The sequence below is a fragment of the Mus caroli genome, chromosome 15 (assembly GCF_900094665.2).
Source record: "Mus caroli chromosome 15, CAROLI_EIJ_v1.1, whole genome shotgun sequence".
Classification (NCBI taxonomy): Eukaryota; Metazoa; Chordata; class Mammalia; order Rodentia; family Muridae; genus Mus; species Mus caroli.
The window spans coordinates 73,576,981-73,600,103 of NC_034584.1; the positions used below are offsets into that span (position 1 = coordinate 73,576,981).

Consider the following 23,123-nt stretch of genomic DNA (forward strand, 5'->3'; position numbering starts at 1 on the left):
ACACACACACACACACACACACACACACACATACACACACACGCGCGCGCGCGCCACAACTGCCTTTGGAGTCCAGAAGAGGGCATAAAGGCTGTACCACTTCCCATTCCTCCTCTAATCCCTGCCCCCACCAAGACTGAGAACTGAATTTGGGTCCTTTGGAAGAGCAGAAAGTGCTCATTATCATTGAGCTATCTCTCCAGCCCACCTTTCTATTCTTAAGTCAAATGCTTAAGGTATTTGTTATAGTAATGGAAAGCTAACATAACAACTTATAAACTTAACCAGAGTTGTCCTTATTTTCTCCTCCAACATTCAGATTTCTTTGTTCTTGTTCACATAAATCCTCTTATACCTCAATGCCTTTGCATATAATTTTACCTCTGAAATGAAAGGCCCTTTCCCTACCAGGTTTACTCAGGCAGTTCCCACTCATCCCTCAGGTGCCTCCTAGGAACCTGAAGCTCTGTGGTCTCCTGCCATGGTGTGTATTTTCTATTAAAGCATACTTCTGGCCAGGGGTAGAGTGCTTACCTATCATGTGCAAAGCATCCCTAGCATCACAATGGGAAAGAGAAAGAGCATCCTTCACTGTTAATCTAAACAATCCCTATTCATCTAATGTCTAGCCAAGTGTGTGCCACATGAAGGTCTTTCACGAACACTGCAATGAACACAGAGAAGATCATTTGGCTCTCCCTGGTCAAGGACTTTCTGGACACAGGCTTGTAACACCTCTTCAAAGACCACACCAAAGAACGTTTGGAAGAATTTCTAACAGAAAGGCAAATATAAAGATGGGCATGGGGACATAAACCTGTAATCCCATCACTCTAGAGGTAGAGGCAGGTGGATCTCTGAGAGGTCAAAGCCAGCCTGTTTTATATAGGGAGTTCTAGGATGGCTGGGGTTATATAGTGAGACCCTGTCTCAAAGATAAAATAAAATAAATAAAATTAAAATATAAAGGAAAATATAAAAAAGACAGTTTTCCAGCTCTCCTAGTTGAAGTAATCCCCCTGCTAGCTGTTCTGGAAACCTGTCCACAGAGGTATAGGCATAGTGGAGCTTCTAGATAAATGGTCAAGGTCTTTTTTTTTTTTTTTTTTTTTTTTTTTTAGCAAATTGCTGTTACTAATGTGACTCCCTACACACCATGGAGAGGAGCGTCTACTGTCTGTTCTTGATGGCTCCAGGTGAAGAGTCTGAGCATTAACAATGCCATCTCCAAAGGCAGAAGAGCTATATGGGGGAATCACTACAGACTATTCAAAGGGGTTGTGAACTACAAAATGTTATCAAAATGATTCAAACTTTGAGATCATGTTTAATCAAAATAGCCTATGAAATATCAACAGACTTAGCTCTGATAGAATTAAACCAAATTTTGTTTGCTCTGTCAACAATTCTGTGCATAACTGTGTATGGAAGTTTCAGCTCTTAACATTTATTATATAGGTCACCAACACTTCACAATTTAATAAAAGATACAAAATCCCATCCAGCAAAATGTACATATGTACATATATATAAATTTTTATGTAAGTTTAGGAGTGCCATTGAACCAAGATTTACTGAGTTCTCACTATGAAAAGCAGTCTTTTAAGTCATCAATATTTCACTTTGCTTGGATTTCAGATTTAGTAATAATTTGGATTGAAATTTGGATTCTGCTAGAGGTCTGTGTATAGTGAGTATGCACTCAATGGTCACATGAACTTCAAATATAGCTAAATTTTCTTATCAGACTAGTCCTCTGTCTTTTGCTAAGTTTTATGAACTGGCTTTAAGATTCTTCTGAAAGAAGGATTCATTGACCCAATCACACTATTGAGGCCTGCTCCTTTTAACATAACTAGCCATTTTTTTTATTCAGTCTCCATTTTGCTCATAAGGTGAAATTTAATTCAGGTTCTTAGACTCCACTTCCCAGAAGTAATTATCCATGGCTGACATTGAAGAATGCTACTAATAAGCCAAAAAAGTTATGTTTGAATTACTTATGCTCGGTTATCTCAATGTTTTGAAATTCCCCTGTTCCTCACCCATCCACCACCTCTCTTACTTTATTCAGGACCAACAGCCTAAAGGTTAGCTGATAATGCTCTGTCTAGTTAACCAAAAGGTTGGACTGCTCCCCTCCTTGCCTTTTAAAATCTGAACCTGTTTTTCCTATAAAAAGTCTACTTTCAGAACAGATGGGTACTGTGGTCCTGAAGTTCAGTCTTGGGTTGTGTGTTCAATAAACTATTCTTGCTTAACTGAAATCAGTGTTCGTATTGTTTGTGTGGTGATTCCTGAACCCCAACACATACCTCTGCTTAAAGGCTGAGGGCCCTGAACAGGGCCTTTCTGTCCTGGTCATTTCACTAGAATAGGTATATTCCTGCAAAGTCTCTGAGTGACAACATTCCAGTTTTTCTCTCAGGCAGGTAAATAGCCCTGATGTGTTGTGTGATTTTTGAGCTTTAGAATTAGACATGAATTCAAAGGCTGGTTTGTCAGCTTTGGGACCTCAGGGAAACTATTATTATTAACCATTCTGTTTCTGACTCTTCATGAAGAATCATAATGGTACCAAGTGGAAGGGCAATTGTAAGATTAAGATGAAATAATTCAGGTAAAGTCTTAGTGACTACTGTTCTAATCTAACCTTAGTTATCTATTGTTCTAACCTTGACTCAAATATTTACTGCCTATTTCTTAGTAAAATGGGGAGTGGGGTGGACTCCTGGCCTTTTAGGACTGTTGTGAGGACTCAAGATACCATGAATAACTTATTGGTTTATTGGGAGACACTCTATACCAGGAACCATGGCTACTCGTTTATACACATTCGTTCTACAGTGTCAGCAAACTCACCACATAAGATATCCTCAAAAAATGGCAGGTATTACTTAATTAAACATTCCAATTTAAACAGTCATCTTTCAATGAAACATAGTCCAAGAAATTTTTCTTCAAGTGTCTGCACTTCCTGACTACTGCAGCAGTCACAGGCTTGAAGTGACATATAAGGAGGTGGCATAGCAGCCTGCATTCTTCCAGAGGGCTTTAATTTACATCTATTTCTGACCAACTTAACAGCATCAGAAAACCTCCCACGTCCCTCCTATAGCCTTTTACAGATTTTCTTCTCCTCTCATTTCCTCTTTTCTGTGGAGAATGAGGGAGCAGGTTGGGGTAGATATTAGGAATAAGGAGGAACACAAAGATTTTCCCACTTTGGTTGAACAGGACATGGCATAGTCTGTCATTCTGGTCTTCTAGCTCTAAGTTAGCTGAGGTCATGAAAAATAGATCTGAGAGGAAATTGGATAGACTGTAAGAACACACTGACACTAAGAAGTATAAGCTTCTTTTCTTTCTTGTTTGTAGTTGTTGTTGTTGTAGTTGTTATTGTTGTGGTGGTGGTGATGAAGGAAAGAACTCAACCCAAAGCCTTGTGCATGCAAGGTATGCTGGCTAATTTTATGTCAACTTGACACGAGCTAAAGTCATCTGAGAAGAAGGATCCCCAATAAGAAAATGCTTTCATAAGATCAAGTGTACACTGGATGTGGTGGTGCACACTTTAAACACCAGAACTTGGGAGGCAGAGGCAGGCGGATCTCTCTGAGTGCAGGGTCAGGCTGGTCTTCAGAGTGAGCTCCAGAAGTACTTGTTATTGGTAAGGAATACATCTTTCCTGTCTGCTCCCAAAATATGCACATTAAAATAGTTTCCTCCCTCATCTTTTGAAATTGGAATTCTTGTTGAACTGAAATTGGTGCGGTGGGGTGGAGTAGGGTGGGGAGAGGTCAACCACATATTGAGACTGGCTTCATAGAAAGCACAGGAAGGTGGAAGGTACATCAGGGTCACATGAGAATTACGTAAGATTATACAGAAAAGCTTCTGGGGCATGGTGAGGAGTTAGTAAGTAGAAGATCTCTTCATTGAGGGGTGGGAGAATGAAGAGAAGAATGGGTTTCAAATAATCTAAACACTTTGCCTAAGATCACTATGTTAGTGACCATAAACACATTACTTCCTCATTTAAGTTGACAATGTTAAGTCATAGGTTGACATGCTTAATCAGTAAGTGATACATCCACAAGGCTGCAAATATTCTGGATGGCTTTTTGTTTAAGAATCACAGAAACAACAGAGGTCTGTGGTGACATCATGGTCTCTTTCGATGCTTATTGCCCTGGTGTGCAGCTCATCAGGCCCATCCTTTGATTTATATCTCTAGGATCCCTGGGCTGGGTTGTTCCAACCCTGAAGTCTGAATCTGTAGCCCTATCTAGGAGTCTCTGCTCTGCGGTATCATACAGCAGCTCCTTGCCTCTATAATTTTGTTCTTTTTTAATACGATGTGCCATCAAGTATAATGCATGGGATACAAGCCTCAATTATTGTCAGTGTACTTGGGGATCCATACCAATTATAGTGATATTTCTCTGACAGGCTCCAGGCGAGCTGAGCTTGGAGTTCCTCAACACCAAGAAACAAAGATATTTTCTTTAGGGGAGGGTTTCTAATAGCATTGGAGAGCCTTTAGTTTAAAACTGTCCCCATTTTTCATCTAGATGTGGTAATTTTGTGTTTTACACGAAGCATGTATTTAATCTGTACTGTTATAATTTAATATACGACAGAACATACTAATCACAGTGATCCTTGTTTCCTTACTGCTCGGCTAGGTGGAAGAGACTTCTCACAGCAGACGTACACTGCAAAAATCCTAGGCTTGGTTCCCTTGGCAGGCTCGCTCTCTGCTCAGCTCTCTTCACTGTAGACTGTGCTGTCTCCCTCTCCAGTTAGTTCCTTTCTAGCACCTCACAAGTCTCCCTTCACTGTCTCATCTGAGGAATCTCAACATGATTTTACTCTTTTTGAAACTTTTTACAAATACAAGAGAAAAGAACCTCTATCTGACCTAATTTCTTTTGCCTTGTAACTCAAGAGTGACAGTTGGGCCTCCTCAGTGCTCCCTCCCCACACCTGAAGAGAGAACAGTGCTCTTTAACTTGTACTGTTTTATCTGAATGCAACCCACTTCCTCCCTCTGAGCCAATGAGTCATTTTCTCTTTTTAAAGAGAGCCTTTAAAATCTTCCATTTCTTGTTAGTTTAAAATTAATCTCTTTGCGAAGTACTTCATGTCCTGTATACAAAAGACACTCCATAGAGAAAAGATTGCTTTAAGCCTTCAGGGACTACACTACAGATGATGTGATAGGGGACATACCAAGATGTTAAAGTACTGAATTAAATAGCTAAACAAATACCATTTATCTTTCTCTTTTATTGAGACAAAGGTTTTTGTTGTTTTAGTTTGCTAATGAATTCGCAGACTCTCATTACCTAGTAGGTTTTCGATAATATTTGAACTAATGAATAGTTAGTTTTCTCCTCAATCTTTTTTTTTTGAAAGTGAGGAGTTGAACCTAAGGTTAACCACACATCCTACCACTAAGCTATACTCTTAGTTCTCTCAGTATTTTAACTTTCTTTTGACTATTTACATAGTTGGTTTTGTTCCACATTAGTTTTTTTTTCCCTTTAGCTAAGTAGAGAATACTCATAAAAAGAATTGAAGGGTGAAAGATAAATCGAAATGCAAAAGATGCAGCAGTATGCTAAGGCAAGATTTTAAATGACTAAAGATGGCTGGAGAGACAGCTTGGTGACAAAGACCATTGGCTGCTTTTGCAGAAGACCCGAATTTGGTTCCCAGCACTCACATGGTGGCAAACAACTACCTGCAACTCCAGTTCCAGGGGATCTGGTGCTGTCTTCTGGCTCCACCTGGCACCACCTGGCCCCAAGGATACATGTGCTGCACATACTTACGTGCAGGCACTCAAACATACACATTAAATAAAAATAAATGGATAAATAAATAAGTGCCTAAAGAGAGGCACATTCATTTCAACACAACTTAGAGAAGTTTGCACTAATGTTATTAAGTATCTGCTAGTATATATGTTTATGTCTCATTTATATGCACATAATAGAAGAATTCCCTTGGTTTAAAGTAAAATCACTTTGTCTTGCAACATTGGAGTAGTGGTGAATTTAGTCAAGAATTATTGACAGTTGCTAAAATAAATGGTGAAAGCTGATTGCAAAACATGTTATCACATGGTGTGAGCATCACAAACAGATTACTCAATTCCGAGGAGATGTTTTTGTGGCTTTACTAATGAAGAACTCTTACAAACAACATTTCTCTCAAATGGTAGTTGGCTGAAATTTTTTAATAGCCCTGGGTGTGAGAATTCTGTATGTCTGTGGGTGACTCTCACAGGCTCTTTTTTCATTTTTAAGAATTATTTATTTATGGTTTTTTTGTTGTTGGTTTTTGGTTTTTTGTTTTGTTTTTTGAGACAGGGTTTCTCTGTATAGCCCTGGCTGTCCTGGAACTCACTTTGTAGACCAGGTTGGCCTTGAATTCAGAAATCCATCTGCCTCTGCCTCCCAAATGCTGGGATTAAAGGCGTGCACCACCACTACCCAGAGAATTGTAGTATGTGAGTATACTGTTGCTGTCTTCAGACACACCAGAAGAGGGCATATGTTGTCATTACAGATGGTTGTGAGCCACCATGTATGGGTACTTGGAATTGAACCCAGGTACTCTGAAAGAGCAGTCAGTGCTCTTAACCACCAAGCCACCTCTCCAGCCCAGTTGGCTGGATTTTTTGGTTTTTGTTTTTTTGTTTTTCTATGTTTTAGACACGGTCTCATTACATAGATGAGCCAGCTGACCTTGAACTTATAAAGATCTATTCGTTTCCTCCTAAGTGCTTGGATTAAAGGTATGCATCACCATACTTGACTCAAAAATCTTGGGTGTTTTGTTTTGGTTTTGGGGTTTTTTTTTTGTTTTGTTTTGTTTTGTTTTTGTTTTTGTTTTTTTGGTTTTTTTGAGACAGGGTCTCACTGTACAGGTTTATCTGGCCTGGAATTTGCTATGTAAGATGGCTGGCCTCAAACTCATAGAGATCTGCCTACTTCTGCCTTTTGAGTGCTAGGTTTATAGGTGTGTACCACCATGCTTGGTCAAATTTAACATCTTAATAATGGGGTAAACTGCCATGTTGTGCCTTCTAACATGACACACTGAGAAGGGTCTAATATCACTTATGAAGTTTTCCTATCAAAAGCATTTTACATTTAAAATAATGAGAAAAACAGTCAGGGCTGGCTAGATGGCTCAGCAAATAAAGTCCCTGCCACAAAGCCTGACAGAGTTTAATATGCAGAATCCACATGGGGAAAGAGAGAGCTTACTTCTGCAGGTTGTGTCTGTGTGTGTGTGTATGTGTACAAGTTGTGTCTGTGTGTGTGTGTGTGTGTGTGTGTGTATGTGTACAAGTTGTGTCTGTGTGTGTGTGTGTGTGTGTATGTGTACAAGCTGTGTCTGTGTGTGTGTGTGTGTGTATGTGTACAAGTTGTGTCTGTGTGTGTGTGTGTATGTGTACAAGTTGTGTCTGTGTGTGTGTGTGTTTATGTGTACATAAGTCAAAAAAGTTTTAAAAAATTTTTAAGCAACTTCAAATTGAAAGATATTGAAAATAGCTGGCTTGCTGTTCAAAAATATTGTCACAAAGGGCTGGAGAGATGGCTCATTAGCTAAGAATGAATACTGCTCTTGAAAAGGACCTGAATTCTGTTCCTGACACCCATGTTGTAGGCTCATAAGCCTCCTGTAGGATCCCACACCCCCTTCTGGACTCCATAAGCACCTGCACTCTCATGTACACATGCCCACACACAGACATACACATATGCATGTGATTCAAAGATAAACCTTAAAAAAATTAAACCAACTATCACTGTCATAAAAGTATAACAAGACTGAGGAGCTATTTTGATTAAAGGACTATAGAGACTCACCAAGTACATATATAGCATGCCCTCTGTTGAGGATCATGAGCCTAAAACAAGTCTTCACAATTATAATGAACATTATCAGAACAACTACAGAAAGTTGGATATTAGATAGCATCTTGTTGATGTTAAACAGCATGTGTTAATGTGATTATGAAGGGGAATGTTCTTGCTCTTAGAAGACATATACTGAAGAATTAAGTGATAAAATGTTAATGTCTACAAATAATACTCAACAATCAGAAAAAAAAACCAGACAATTCTCAAATGGTTCACACAAATAGGATATATGTCAATATTTCTCAGCACATGACTGTGAGTATGTACATAGAAAAAAGATTTCACAGATACGCATGTTAGCGTGCGTATACATAAGAGAATGTCTTAGTGTTTTATTGCTGTGATGAGACACCATGAGCACAGCAACTCTTATAAAGGAAAACAATTGGGATTGGCTTACAGGTTCAGAGGTTTAATTTATTAATATCATGGCGGGAAAATGGTGACATGCAGGCGGACATGGTGCTGAAGAAAGAAGTTGAGAGTTCAATGTCTTGGTCTACAGGCACCAGGAGACTGTGTTCCACACTGGGCATATCTTGAGCATAGGAAACCTCAAAGCCTTCCATCACAGTGATACACTTCCTCAAACAAGGCCAGACATACTCCAACAAGGCCACACCTCCTAATAGTGCCACTCTTATTGCCAAGCATTCAAACTTAAGTCTATGGGAGCCATAACTATTCAAACCACCACACAGACGGGGGAGGGAGGGAAGAAGGAGGGAGAGGGAGAGAAAGAGGAAAAAGAAGAGAAGGAGGAGGAAGAAGTGGAGGGAAGAGAAAGAGTGTGTGTCCCAAGGATACAATAACCATTGGTAAACCTAAGTGAATGCAGCATGTACATTATGCTAATGTGAAGTTTTTCTCTGGTTAAAAAGTTGTCTGAAAACCAGTCAGAATGGCTAGGATCAAAAATTCAGGTGACAGCAGATGCTGGTGAGGATGTAGAGAAAGAGGAACACTCCTCCATTGCTGTGGGATTGCAAGCTTGTACAACCACTCTGGAAATCAGTCTGGTGGTTCCTCAGAAAACTGGACATAGTACTACCGGTAGATCCAGCAATACCTCTCCTGGGCATATACCCAGAAGATGTTCCAACTGGTAATAATGACACATGCTCTACTATGTTCATAGCAGCCTTATTTATAGTAGCCAGAAGCTGGAAAGAACCCAGATGTCCCTCAACAGAGGAATGGATACAGAAAAATGTGGTACATTTAAACAATGGAGTACTACTCAGCTATTAAAAACAATTAATTTATGAAATTCTTGGGCAAATGGATGTATCTGGAGGATATCATCCTGAGTGAGGTAACCCAATCACAAAAGAAGTCACTTGATATGCACTCACTGATAAGTGGATATTAGCCCAGAAACCTAGAATACCCAAGATACAACTTCCAAAACACAAGAATATCAAGAAGGAAGACCAACTCGTGGATACTTCATTCCTCTCTAGAATAGGGAATAAAATATCCATGGAAGGAGTTGCAGAGACAAAGTTTGGAGCTAAGATGAAAGGATGGACCATCCAGAGACTGCCCCACCCGGGGGTCCATCCCATAATCAGCCACCAAACCCAGACACTATTGCATATGCCAGCAAGATTTTGCTGAAAGGACCCTGATATAGCTGTCTCCTGTGAGGCTTTGCCAGTGCCTGGCAAATACAGAAGTGGATGCTCACAGTCATCTATAGGATGTAACACAGGGCCCCCAATGTAGGAGCTAAAGAAAGTACCCAAGAGCTGAAAGGGTCGGCAACTCTATAGGTGTAACAACAATATGAACTAATCAATACCCCCAGAACTCGTGTCTCTAGCTGCATATGTAGCAGAAGATGGCCTAGTTGGCCATCACTGGGAAGAGAGGCCCCTTTGTCTAGCAAACTTTATATGCCCCAGTACAGGGGAATGCCAGGGCCAAGAAGTGGGAGTAAGTGGGTAGGAGAGCAGGGCAGGGGGAGGGTATAGGGGACTTTTGGGATAGCATTTGAAATGTAAATGAAGAAAATATCTAATAAAAAAATTTAAAAAAAAATTGTCTGAGTAAAATGTAGAAAAGCTTTTGAAAGTTATTATGAACTCAGGGCTATTCAACTCATACCCAAACCTTCTGGATAGTGATCCAAACGTTCTTTGAATGTTATGCTTTCACAATCTTATTTTAGTTCTCTGTGTTTTCTATTCCTTGCTGTCTTTCAGAGAACCATTGTACTCTTGTATGTGGGCAAATACTTCAGTAAATTCTGAATATGCTTTGTATGACTGACATTGTTTCCATGAGCAGCAGACTTCTCTTGTGTTTTTTTCAAAAAGATTTCTCTTGTATCTATCTAATCAAAAGCCGATTTTTGTTTTTAATATAACAGCCTCTCAATGTTTCTAGAATGTAAGCTTTTAATTATTAAGATAATTTTCTTTTCTTTTCTTTTTGATTATTTTACATGTATGAGTATTTTGCTTTTACGTATGTATGTATGTATGTATGTATGTACACCACGTACATGCCTGGTGCTTGCAGAAGTCAGAAGGGGTTGGACTCCCTGGGACTGGCATTATGAATAGTTGTGAGCCACCACCATAGGTGCTGGGATTCAAACCCAGGCCTTCTGCAAGAACAGTGTTTTAAACTGCTGCACCGTTTTTCAAACCCCTAAGATCTTTGTCTTATTGTCTTTCAATACCCCTTTGTCTTAGACCAGAATGGGGCCCCTAGTTACTGATTAAAATGCTGCTTTACTCTCTAAGGAATACAGAAAAAAATAGGTCCTAAGTAACAAATAAATGCCATGTGCAGTTATGAAGCGACAGCACACTGTATAATGAAGTGATCTACAATACATGTGCCCATATCAAGGCTGATTATTATTGCTGCTGTTCTGAGATGAAGCTTCACAACATCACCCAATCTGATTTTGAATTCACCATCCACCTAGGATCATCCCCCAAGTGCTAGGATAACACCGTGCAGAAGGTTGGCTATTTCTAAGTGATTTTATTCTATACAGTAATCTTTTAATAGTAACCTCTGTAAATACAAAACAATGGCTTACGTCATAGTTGCTCCTGGATCTGCAGTCATTTGATTGGTCACAAAAACAGCAACATTATATTCTGCATCAAAAAATAAAATTAAGAAACTAAGAGAAGGGCAATAACACCACAAGGTTCATTGTTTGGACTTCAGTTTGGGAACATCCCTCCATGAGTTCACTTTTATAAACAAGCTCTGGTCCTATTGGGTTTTGTTTTGTTTTGTTTTGAGACAGGGTTTCTCTGTGTAGCTCTGGCTGTCCTGGAACCTGCTCTGTAGACCAGACTAGCCTCAAATCAGAGATCTTCCTGCTTCAGCCTCCTAAGTGCTGGGATTAAAGTGTGTGCCATCATGCCCAGTTTATTGTTTTCATTAATAATAAAAACTATTAAAGTCATCATTGTTACTATTTCTAGCAGAATCACTTTTAGTTTAAATAATTGTATTCTCATAGAAGTAATTTAAAAATGTTATGCTTCTGACATCCTTCTGAGCTTCTCCGCAAAGCATGCTATAGCAAACAGAGTAAACAGATGCAATGTGACAGCGCCATTTTATTTTAAAGATCTACCTTCTGAGATTTTTTGGAGTCGTGACAACATCTGGGCCAATTTTTGCTGGCGTTCAGCCAATTCCCCACGGCCACTGAAATCCACTCGAAAAAGTGCCATTATTGAGTCAACGATCTACATTGGAGTAACATAAAACCAAATACACATTTTTAAATTGAAGGAAGATGCCTATTTAAGCAGAATAGAATAATATGCTAAATAGCTCTACCAGTGAACATTATTTAAAAACTCATACCAATAGTTTGAAAATGCCAGCTTCTTCATGAAACTTGGCTGCCACATAGTCAAGTAGCTCCATCTGATGCTCACCTGGTGGGAAAGAGAGAAAATGTCATAAAAGCTGGGAGCAGAGGCTGTGCTCGTGTGTGACTTTGGGTGCCAGGCAGACAGATCTCTTCTTTTCCCCTGACTATTTATCACTTTAGTACATAGGACTGCAAATTCTGCTTGACCATATGTGGCAAACAGTAGCTTAGACAAAAAGATATTGTTCTAAGGAGCTTTAGTTCAGTGCTATACTACATACCTAGAGTATGAGAAACCTTGGGTTCAATGACAGCATCAAGTAGGAAAAATAGCTGACTGTTACTCTGCATTTCAGAGACAACAAATAAAAAATCTGAAGGCATATGAGTACCTTGAGAACTGAACAGATGATAATATTTGAAGACTAATTTGTAAAACTTTTAAATAAAACAGGGAAAACAGGTGTAAATGTTGTATCGTCAAATGGTAAACTAGTGTTGCAGACCTTCCCATAACCCAAGCATGCAACTGCACAGGGCTCTTACTAGTATAGGCACGAGCATAGAGCACGTTGTCCAGTACTGCTTCATGGTCTACGTTGAAGCGGTCAGCAATGTCCCGAAGGCGATCTGGACGGCTGGGGTGTGCCAAGGTTAAGGATGCGATAAACCAATTCCAAAGAAAGTTTAGATAGCTACAAGAGGTAGCACTGTGAGCAAGTAAAGCAACTGAGGCATAAAGGCACATCTGCAAAGGCATCTGGATGCTGCTAATTACTTAAGAAACCGCCAGAGCTGTTTTTCATAACTGCTTCAAAACACCTTACATAATGGTAGGTGTCACAGATATGGTAAATCAGAAATTAAATATTAAGGTATACAATTTTTAAAATAAGTTTAGAATCTTGTTGTGATGTCCTCGTTTTATAAGGATATTGACAGAGTTTTGACAAATAATTTAGGATTATGCTACAGAATAGTTAAATAGAAAAACTAGAAACTAAGGTTTGTGAGTCTCTTTTGTTCTCAGCTCTACAAAAATAGACTGATTCCAGAACACTAATGTCATGAGTTATATTCAAGTCACTTCAAATTCTTCATTGGCTCAAAATGAAATAGTTTAGCATTCTACAAATAAAATGGAGCAAAAAAATTGATAAATTTAACCACATGAAGGGTCAAAAAATAACCTCAGGGGTCTAAAAGGGAAGGATCGAAGGAGGGTTTTTTTGTTTTGTTTTGACTTTTATACACCTTCTAAAGGAGGTGGTAGCTTTCTGAAATTAGAAAGTTCTGGTGGAGACAAATCCCTATACCCCCAAAGGTGGAAGATGCTGATAATCAATAACTGGTAAACTACAGAAAGCAATTCACTTTCTTTTCTGGTCCTTAGTGACTAACAATGTTACAAGTGAAATGAAGAAACAAGACCTGCCTGTCTGCAGTTTCATTTCACTCTTGTTTTCATTGCTCATAAAACACTATTAGCTGCTGGGAAGCAAGGCCATTCTTTTAAATTTTTATTTATTTACGTATTCATTTATTTCAGTTGGTTGGTTTGTTTTGAGACAAAGGTTTCTTTATGTAACCCTGGCTGTCCTAGAACTCACTCTGCAGACCAGGCTGGCCTCAAACTTGGAGATTTGCCTGCATGTGCCTCCTGAATGCTTTGATTAAAGGTGTGTACCACTACTGCTGGGTTTATCTTTCTTTCTTTTTTTTTTTTAACTCCATTGTTAGGTATTAAACCCCTTGTACATCCTAGGTAAGAGGCAACAAAAGTATTCATGTCAGCGTCTACAAACCATGGATTCTATCTGAACACAAATTTAAGAGTTGGGCTTACACTGAGGGGAAAAAAAAAATCAATCTATAAGTATATACTGTTGACCATACTAACTCATTAATAGTAGAAAGCTTTAAGAGTCATATGCCCTAGGTAAGCTTAAAACATACAAAGACAAAATAGACATGTAAGAAAAGTAACAAAAGACAGCAGTATAGATTGTGAAGCCCCAAGAGAATAACATAAAAGGTTTCCCTCCTGAATTTCCCTTTGCTCCTAACTATTGTCTTCCTGTCTTGATAAAATCCAGATTGCTAATCTGCAAGAGCCATTCCTCCCTCTCTGAGGTCCTTCTTTCTACACCTAGCTCAACTCTAGCTGCACCCCTCTTTCTAACAGCTCTAAACATCCTACCCTCCCTTTTCAATGTAGGAGGTTCCTTCAGAGACTTCTCATGCCCAGATTTCTCCACATGCTGAAATCTCTCTTGGCTTGTTTTTCTTTCACAGGAGTGTTTCTTATAATTATTTCTACAATAGTTCCGGAAGACCAAGATTTTCTGAATTGGGTAATCACAAAAAAATCAGAAAGATTAGGCCTTGATAGGAGATGCTTAACCACTTGTGTGATTCAGTAAGACTATGGCATGGAAATAGAGGGAACAAATCCCCTGTAGGATGGAAAGCAACAAATGGATTTCGGTATGACCAGCCAAGATGACTGACAGAAGAGAGCAAAGCACAGGCCCTTCAGACATGGAAACCAGTCTGTGTTTGCAACCCTGACCACCTTCCTGAAAGCAGTAATTAAGAAGGTAATCAAGCAAAACAAAAGCTCTGGGGACATGAGAAGCCTTGATGACAGTACAAAAACCTGTATAGCCCAAAGACTGTTAATGTACAACATTTTCCATTTTTTAACAACGAAGCACAGTTAGCAGGACTGGACCATTCCTCTCTCTTTGCCCCTAGTTATGACCATAGTGAGAAATAAGCCTGGTGAAGCAGGCTGGGCTTCACTGTCACTTGCTTAATGAAGCTGTGCGGATCTTACATCTTCTGAACCTGGTACCTCCTCAAATCAGTTTCCATCCAGTTTATACACTGCTTCCCTCACTTGCTGTTTCCTTGCAAGAGGCTTCCATCATCCCAGACTCCACTGTAAATGTTTCCTGGAACCAACTCCCAACTCCAGTGAGCTACCTCATTCTTTTACATTTCACACTCACTTGCCTTCTGAAGACTTCTTCCTTCCTCTGACTTTACTTTAGTTTTAGTCCTCTTCATAAATACAAACACACATCAAAGTTTTATCTACCCTCTCTAATTCATCTACATCTCTGACTCTCCCCTTTTCCCAGAATTTCCCATTGTCATTTGTGCAGTCTCATGCCCATCATGTTCAATACACTGCCAAGAAACATTGGTTGTCTTCAGTACCACTTCAGTCAGGACACGATTCTCAAGCTGCTTTCCTTTGTCTGCAGTTCCCTTGCTAATGTTTTCTGTTCTATTCTTTTTGTTCCTTTCATTTGCTTGATTTTTGAGACAAGGTTTCTCTGCATAGCCCTGGCTGCCCTGGAACTCAGAGATCAGCTTGCCCCTGCCTCCTGAGTGTGTACTACCACACCCAGATTTTCGTTCTTATTGCTTCGAACATAGATAAAAATCTCCTTTTTTCCTAGATTATTTAAAGAATATCTAATTGACACCCATCATCTAGTTTCAAAGTCCTTCATGTCTTAGACCCAAATCACCTTTCTGGATAACTATTCTAGAATAATTTTATATCAGTTGCACTGCCATGCCCTCTGCGACCCAAACAGCTCTGACCTTTTCCTTCTGTATGGTTAAGCTCTTCAGTCTTTCCCACTACTTAAGGCAAAATCTTTGGATATGAAGTTTTAAAAATGATTAAGATACAATTTTATCTCATGTATTTGTTTTGTCACTTTTCATCAAATTATGTATAGGTATAGATAAGCAAATCAAACAGTGATTCGAGCACTTGGTCAACACTGCTGTTCCCTTGGCTCTTGTCATTATCATTGGTTTCTAAGATCACTACAAAGCCCACCTATCAAGGCACTCTTTTGTAGTAATACTGTTTTATAATACTGCCTTAGGACTTGTTTAAATAAAAGGGTTACAAAGTATTTTCTGTATCAATGAAGATAATCTTTCCTCCTGAGTAGCCGCCTGTTCCTGGAAGTTGAGCTGTCACTAGGGAACAATAAAAAATTAATATTAACAGGAATGAACAAGCTTTGCAAAAATAAATATATAAGTAAACATTAGTTTTATGTTGGTTGCAACTCTAGTAAACTTAACAAAGAACAATGACCCAATGGCTTCTAAAAAGATTGCTGTAGCTCCACCTCAGTAACCAGAAGTAAACTAAGTGCCCTGCCAGGATGTGGTGGTTTGCATAGGAATGGCTCCCCTGGACTCCTGTGTCTGAATGCTTAGCTATAGGGAGTGGCACTATAGGAGGTGTGGCTTTGTTGGAGAAGTGAATCCGGGAGAGGTGGGCTTTGAGGTCATACATGCTCAAGCTACACCCAGTGTGGTACACAAATGCTTTCTGATGCCTGCAGATCCAAATGTAGAACTTTCAGCTCCAGCACTATATCTGCCTGCACACCATGCTTCATGCTATGATGATAATGGACTAAACCTCTGAAAATGGTAAGCCAGCCTCAATTAAGTATTTTCTTTTATAAGAGCTGCCATGATCGGTCGGGCGTGGTGGCGCACGCCTTTAATCCCAGCACTTGGGAGGCAGAGGCAGGCAGATTTCTGAGTTCGAGGCCAGCCTGGTCTACAAAGTGAGTTCCAGGACAGCCAGGGCCACACAGAGAAACCCTGTCTCGAAACAAACAAATAACAAACAAACAGAGTTGCCATGATCATGGTGTTTCTTCACAGCAATAAAACTAACTACGACTCAGGATAATAATAATTCAACTGAGAGTTTCAACATCTCTCACAATGGGAAATATTTGTTAAAGTCAATTCTCCCAAATAAGCAGAATTAGAATTTAAATGTTACTAATTTAACTTTCATAACATAAATATATAATTTATGCTAAATAACTTAGTTACCTTTCAATTGTTGTCAATATTTAAATGCATTTACTTTGTACATGTATGTATATATGTATGTATGTACTGTAGGTATTTCTACCTATTCCTATGTGTGTGTACATATATGTCCATATGCCTTTGCATCATATGCCCCTAAAATAAATACATACATAAGTAAAAATAATTGGGAGGTTTTAGTTGGTTGGTTTTTTTGAGATGTCTTACTATCTAGGTAGCTCTGGCTAAACTAAAACTTGCTGTGTAGACCAGGCTGACCTCAAACTCACAGTGATCTGCCTGCTCTGCCTCCCAGGTGCTGAGATTAAAGGCGTGCACCACCAGGCCTAGGGAGATACCATCTCTTACTGAACCTGGAACTTGCTGATTTTGTAGCCTGCTGGCCAGCAAAGCCCAGGAGTTATCCTGCCTCAGTCTCCCCAGCATTGGGATTATATGTATGTGTTGCAGTGCCCCAGCATTGTAAAAAGTGCTACAGATGCAAACTCAAGTCTTCACACTTATGTAGCACACACTTTCTCAACTGAGCCATTTCCCCAGCCCAAGCATTTGGTTTTCTTGTTTTCTGTTTTCTGTTTTTGTTTTGTTTTGTTTTTTAAGGCAGGTTCTCATGTATTCCAGACTGGCATCTAACCTACTTAATATGTAGCTAAGGATGACCTTGAACTCTGATCTACCTCTATATAAATATTATATAGGCTTAAGATGGTTTATATGGGGCTGGGGATAGAACCCAGTTCATGTATGCTAGACATCTTTATCAACTGAGCTATATCCCCAACTCATAGGTATTATCCTGCTGTAGTTTACATAGTTACTTCATACTACACACACACACACACACACACACACACACACGCACACACACATTATTTCACTTTTCAAAATTCCCCCAAGATTTGGCACTGTCATTATTTCAGTTTTACAGTGAAGACAATTAAGGGGTAAAACAACTTGCCCAGTTATCAGCTATCAGTGGTAGAGCTGAGGCCATTTGATTCTAGAATACAGTCTACTTTTAACTTTTTTCTTGTATGTTTGTGTGTTGTGTTAGCTTGTATATATCCATATTCACATGTGTTAGAGTAAACATCAGAACCTTTTAATCACTTTCCTTCATTCCTTTTACTTAAGTGAAAGAAATACAAATAAAATCTTTATTAATAAGGAATTTGTTTATTTTAGAAGAAAATTATATATTTACTTCTTTTAAAAATTTATTTTTGCCAGATGTGGTGGCGCATGCCTTTAATCCCAGCACCTGGGAGATGGAGCAGGCAGATGTCTCTGTGAGTTTGAGGTCAGCCTAGTCTACCACAAGTTTCAGTTTAGCCAGGGCTACCTAGATAGTAAGACATCTCAAAGAGACCAACCAACCAAAACCCCCAAATTATATTCCCTTGTGTTTATTTTAGGGGCTCATGATGCAAAGGCACATCTGTGAGGTCAGAGGACAACTTGCAGGAGATGACTCTCTCTCTTTCCACCATGGGGGTTCTAGGGATCAAGCTACGTTTCTCAGGCTTGGAGGCAAGTGCCTTGACCCACTGAGCCATCTTGATAGGCCCCAAATTTAATTTTACTCTTCTCTTTGGACAGAATTCACCCCAGACAGTATTCTAGCATTCAATAAATTTAATGTTTTTGCTGTGTTTTTTAAAAAGACAGAAAATCTAGACAGGATGAAGTTGACCCACTGGGTGCCCCTGCCAATCCAGTCATAAACCACTTACCTTCTCTGTACTTCCACTCAGCTGTCCTAGTACAGGACTGACAAGACGACCTCAACACACATTCCAAAACCATCTGTAACAATTGTCTGTGTGCTCAACCTCTTGAGATTTTGTTTCCTTGAAAAATGGCTAAGACTTTAGCATACAACCATGTAAAGTGCAGCTCTAGTCAGTGAATGCTCTACCACTGCTGTATTGCTGATTTTAGTATGTGTTCTTACCACAGAGGGTATGAGACAGCTGAGTTTTTCCAGTACGAAATTCTGTGAAATTTAGAAAAAGGAACGTTTAGAAGTTTTATTATTTAGATACTTTCACTAAACAAACAAGCAAAAATAGCACTGCATAGGGTTAGGAATGTTGCTTAGTGGTAGAACACTTGTCTAAAAGCCCAAGGTACCAGATTCAATCTCCAGTACTCCACAAGAGATCTCACTGAGGACCTCCTGTCACAAAAGGATACTACATGTATGAATACCAAAAGTGAGAGACAAAAAAAATTCATCCTCCCCAACAAAACTGTTTAGGATTCACACCTGACCACAGGAAGGACAGCTAGGCTCCCTCACTGTGCTGAGACCCTCAAGGAAAAGCTGATGTGATCCTGAATAGTGGCATCCCTAGTAGCCATCAGAAGCAAATGTTCTCCATAGGAAAACTTCCCTACTAATCACTTGGGTCCACTGAGTTTAAATTTTTAAAAAGCTCGTAAGCGGCCTGGAGAAATAGATGGCTCAGAGGTTGAGATCACTGACTGCTCTTCCAGAGGTCCCGAGTTCAATTCCCAGCAGCCTTATGGTAGCTAACAACGATCTATAATGAGATCTGGTGCCCTCTTCTGATGTGTAGGCAGGATACTATGTATATAATAAATAAATAAATAAATAAATAAATAAATAAATAAATAATCTTCTTTAAATAAGCTTATAAGCAATATATAATAAAAGAAATTGCTAATATTGAGTCAGTAGAAATAATAGAAACCAAATTTACTTCAAGTCAACAGAGATAGTAACAAAAAACATTTGGTTTTCTTTTTAATATTTATCTAATGTATGTGAGTACACTGAAGCTGTCTTCAGACGCACCAGAAGAGGGCATCGGATGCCATTACAGATGGTTGTGAGCCACCATGTGGTTGCTGGGAATTGAACTCAGGACCTCTGGAAGAGCAGTCAGTGCTCTTAACCACTGAGCCATCTCTCCAGCTTCCAACAATTGGTTTTCTAAGACTATAAATATTGGATTGTCAAGATTCATCATGTAAAACAGCAGTGCATGGATTATTTGTAAAAATACAGTATATAAGCTAGGTGTGGTGATGCAGGCCTTTAATATTTGCACTTGGGAGGCAGAGTTACAGGCTAGTCAGGGCCACACCATAAGACCCTGTATGTGTTCACACACACACACACACACACACACACACACACACACACACACACAGAGCATGCACTCGTGTACACATCAAATCATATATGCTATAAACTGAGAAAAATCTATTTTCTATATTCATGTAATATGTATTGCCTAAAAAAAAAAAAAGAACAACCTTACTATTTGATTACCTTTTGAGGGAATAAGAAAAAATTCAATTTCTTTATATAGTAACCAGAGATAAGAGGAAGAAAAATGTCAATAAGAAATATGCTAATGTTTATATGTATTTTTATTTTAGCTTGGAATGATCCTGCATTATAATAATTGACACTTTATCAAAAGTTCACAAATAGGAACTTATTTATTATTTTTCATAGACATACATATATCATTCCACAGAAAACTATTAAGGTTCTACCTACCTCCAAAAGCTTCTGTAATTGCCATACTTTCAATGCCACCTCCTAGTAATTTACTGAAAACAGATGTAAAGTATTGGTGACAGAGTATAAATACACATATCAAGAAAGATGTATAGGTGGAACAACATTATGAACTAACCAGTACCCCGGAGCTCTTGACTCTAGCTGCATATGTATCAAAAGATGGCCTAGTCGGCCATCACTGGAAAAAGAGGCCCATTGGACTTGCAAACTTTATATGCTCCAGTACAGGGGAACACCAGGGCCAAAAAGTGGGGGGAGGTAATGGGGGACTTTTGGGATAGCACTGGAAATGTAAATGAGGAAAATACCTAATTAAAAAAAAAGAATTTAAAAAGAAAGAAAGAAAGAAAAGAAAGAAAGAAAGAAAGAAAGAAAGAAAGAAAGAAAGAAAGAAAGAAAGAAAGAAAGAAAGAAAGAAAGAGGCCTGGGTATAATGGCCACACATGTCTAATATCAGTACTAAAGAGGCAGAGGCAGGGGGACTTTGTTAGTTCAAGGTCTACATAGTGAGTTCTAGGACAGCCAGGACTATGTCTCAAAAAACAAACAAAGGAGATGAGATTTGTATAATTAGTAACATATTATTTGTCTATCTATACAAGAAGAAGAGGAATTCATAGTTGAAAGAAATGACACTATTTACATCACAGGTTCTACTGTGGAAGGGCAGGCAGATGAACAAAGCAATTTATAAGCCCTGTTCTTACTTCTGAGTACCAAGAGCAAGTAAGTCAGTAAGGTATTATGTCCATTATTTTTTTGAATTGGTATTAAAAGATTTGTTTTGTTTTGTGGTTCTTGGGATAAAATCAGGCTTTTGTACATGCTAAGAAAGACTGAAATACACACAATGTAATTGTCTTGTTACTAATCAAATTTCTCAAATTGTACATAGATAATATTTCTAAAAGTTAATTAAATATTCAATATTCTTTGAGACATGGTCTCTCTATATAGTCCAGGCTTGTCTGGAACTCATTATATAGATCAGGCTATACTTGAACTCATAGAAATCCACCTGCCTCTGTCTCCTGAGTGCTGGGATTAAAAGTGTGAGTTATAAGCCACCATGTCAGTGCTGGGTACCAAACCTAGCCCTCTGCAAGAGCAGCTCTTTACCACTGAGCCATCTCTCTAACCCCTTTTCTTAATTGAAATCAGCAGAGTCCTCATTAAGTTTGTGGATAACCTCCAAAATGCTTCAATTTGAATTTAAATTGCTGTCTTACTTAGACAAATATAAATCTATTCTCTTAAGGCTTTGTCTGATTTGTGATTGCATCCCCAAAGACATGCTAAAAGAAACTACAAAGGCTTTTTAAGTATTCCTACTAGGTCTCAGTACAGCAACACATACTTACTGCATTTAATGAATGGATGAATGAGATCATAACTTCTTTAGTTCTCCTCATAGAGAACATTAAATGCACTAAAACATTGTCTTACCAATTAAATATATGCTGTCAAAACCTGGAAGTTGTTCTTCTACCTGCTAACATTCTATGTAATATCTTTCTCAGTTAGGGTTTCTACTGCTATCATAAAACACCATGACCAAAAGCAATTTGGGGAGGAAAGAGTTTACTTCATCTTTTAACTCCTCCCAACTCCTTTCTGTCTGTCTTTTTGAGGTAGGGTCTTTCTGTGTAACTCTGCCTGTCCTGGAACTCACTATGTAGATCAGGTTAACTCTGAATTCTGAGATCCTCCTGACTCTGCCTCCCCTGTACTAGTCATTCATAAGATAGTTGGGAAATTGAGCTCTCTGGGAAGATAACTGACAACAAGGAATTAATAGTTTTAGGTACAGTGGTGATGTGATGGTGTTAAAAATGAGTGTGCAGCTGGGCAGTGGTGGTGCACGCCTTTAATCCCAGCACTTGGGAGGCAGAGGCAGGTGAATTTCTGAGTTCAAGGCCAGCCTGGTCTACAGAGTGAGTTCCAGGACAGGCAGAGCTATACAGAGAAACCCTGTCTCGAAAAACCAATAATAATAATAATAATAAAAATGAGTGTGCACTTACCATTCATTTGGGTCTAATAAGTAGCTTAGACTTTGCAGACTTCAGCCTTTGGTCCTAAATCTGTCCGTCTTGCAAGTCTTTTATTTGTGATCTGCAGTTTCCTGATCTTCACACCTAAAACCTAGGCATCACCTTTGGTAACCACCACTATACCCTAATTATACTATATTAACAAGCCCTGCCTGTTCTGCTATTAAAAAGTAAACCACCTAGTTTCTTTCATAAATATATTAAAAGTATAGGCTGGGGGGGGGGGGCAGAGAAGAGCTATGCCTGGGAGAAAAATCTATAAATTAACTATTATTAAAAAAAAAACAAAAACAAAAACAACTAAACTCAGTTGCCCCAGCTGCTTGGAAGCAGAAAGATCACTTGAGCTGCTATATTTAACAGCCAGGAGAATCTAATAAAACCTAGTTTTAAAAAAAGATGAAATATTTGGGGGAAAACATATTACGCCAATTTGGGGGAAATGACAATACATGTCAGAAATCTTAAGAATAAATGAAAAGGGACTGCTGAGGCAAAAGACCTGTAAGACCTAAGAAAATGGTTTCTTCTAAAATATTCAATTTAACAACTGATTCTTAAATAAACCCAAATTGTGGAATGAAATTTTCGTCATTAATGAAGATGGAGGGAAAGGAAATGTAAACAGTTTTTCAGGTCATAGACAAATAAATGCTAAATCAGAAATGACTCATGAGTGTGAGTTCCTTGTAAGAAATGTAATCTGGCTGGGCAATGGTGGGCGAGCGCCTTTAATCCCAGCACTTGGGAGGCAGAGGCAGGCGGATTTCTGAGTTCGAGGCCAGCCTGGTCTACAGAGTGAGTTCCAGGACAGCCAGGGC

At 38.9% G+C, this 23,123-nt stretch overlaps 1 protein-coding gene across 1 annotated transcript in view; it reads right to left on the minus strand.

Annotated features, from left to right (window-relative positions):
• Dmc1 (DNA meiotic recombinase 1) overlaps positions 1–23,123 on the minus strand; it is a 44,626-nt gene that overhangs the window by 11,906 nt on the left and 9,597 nt on the right. Inside the window, exons 6-12 of the mRNA XM_021183540.1 lie at positions 20,225–20,277; positions 18,644–18,685; positions 15,735–15,807; positions 12,346–12,437; positions 11,790–11,863; positions 11,554–11,668; positions 11,002–11,062 (exon numbers count right to left, since the gene is read on the minus strand). Of these exons, the coding sequence (XP_021039199.1) occupies positions 11,002–11,062; positions 11,554–11,668; positions 11,790–11,863; positions 12,346–12,437; positions 15,735–15,807; positions 18,644–18,685; positions 20,225–20,277 (510 nt within the window). The remainder of the gene's footprint in view (positions 1–11,001; positions 11,063–11,553; positions 11,669–11,789; positions 11,864–12,345; positions 12,438–15,734; positions 15,808–18,643; positions 18,686–20,224; positions 20,278–23,123) is intronic.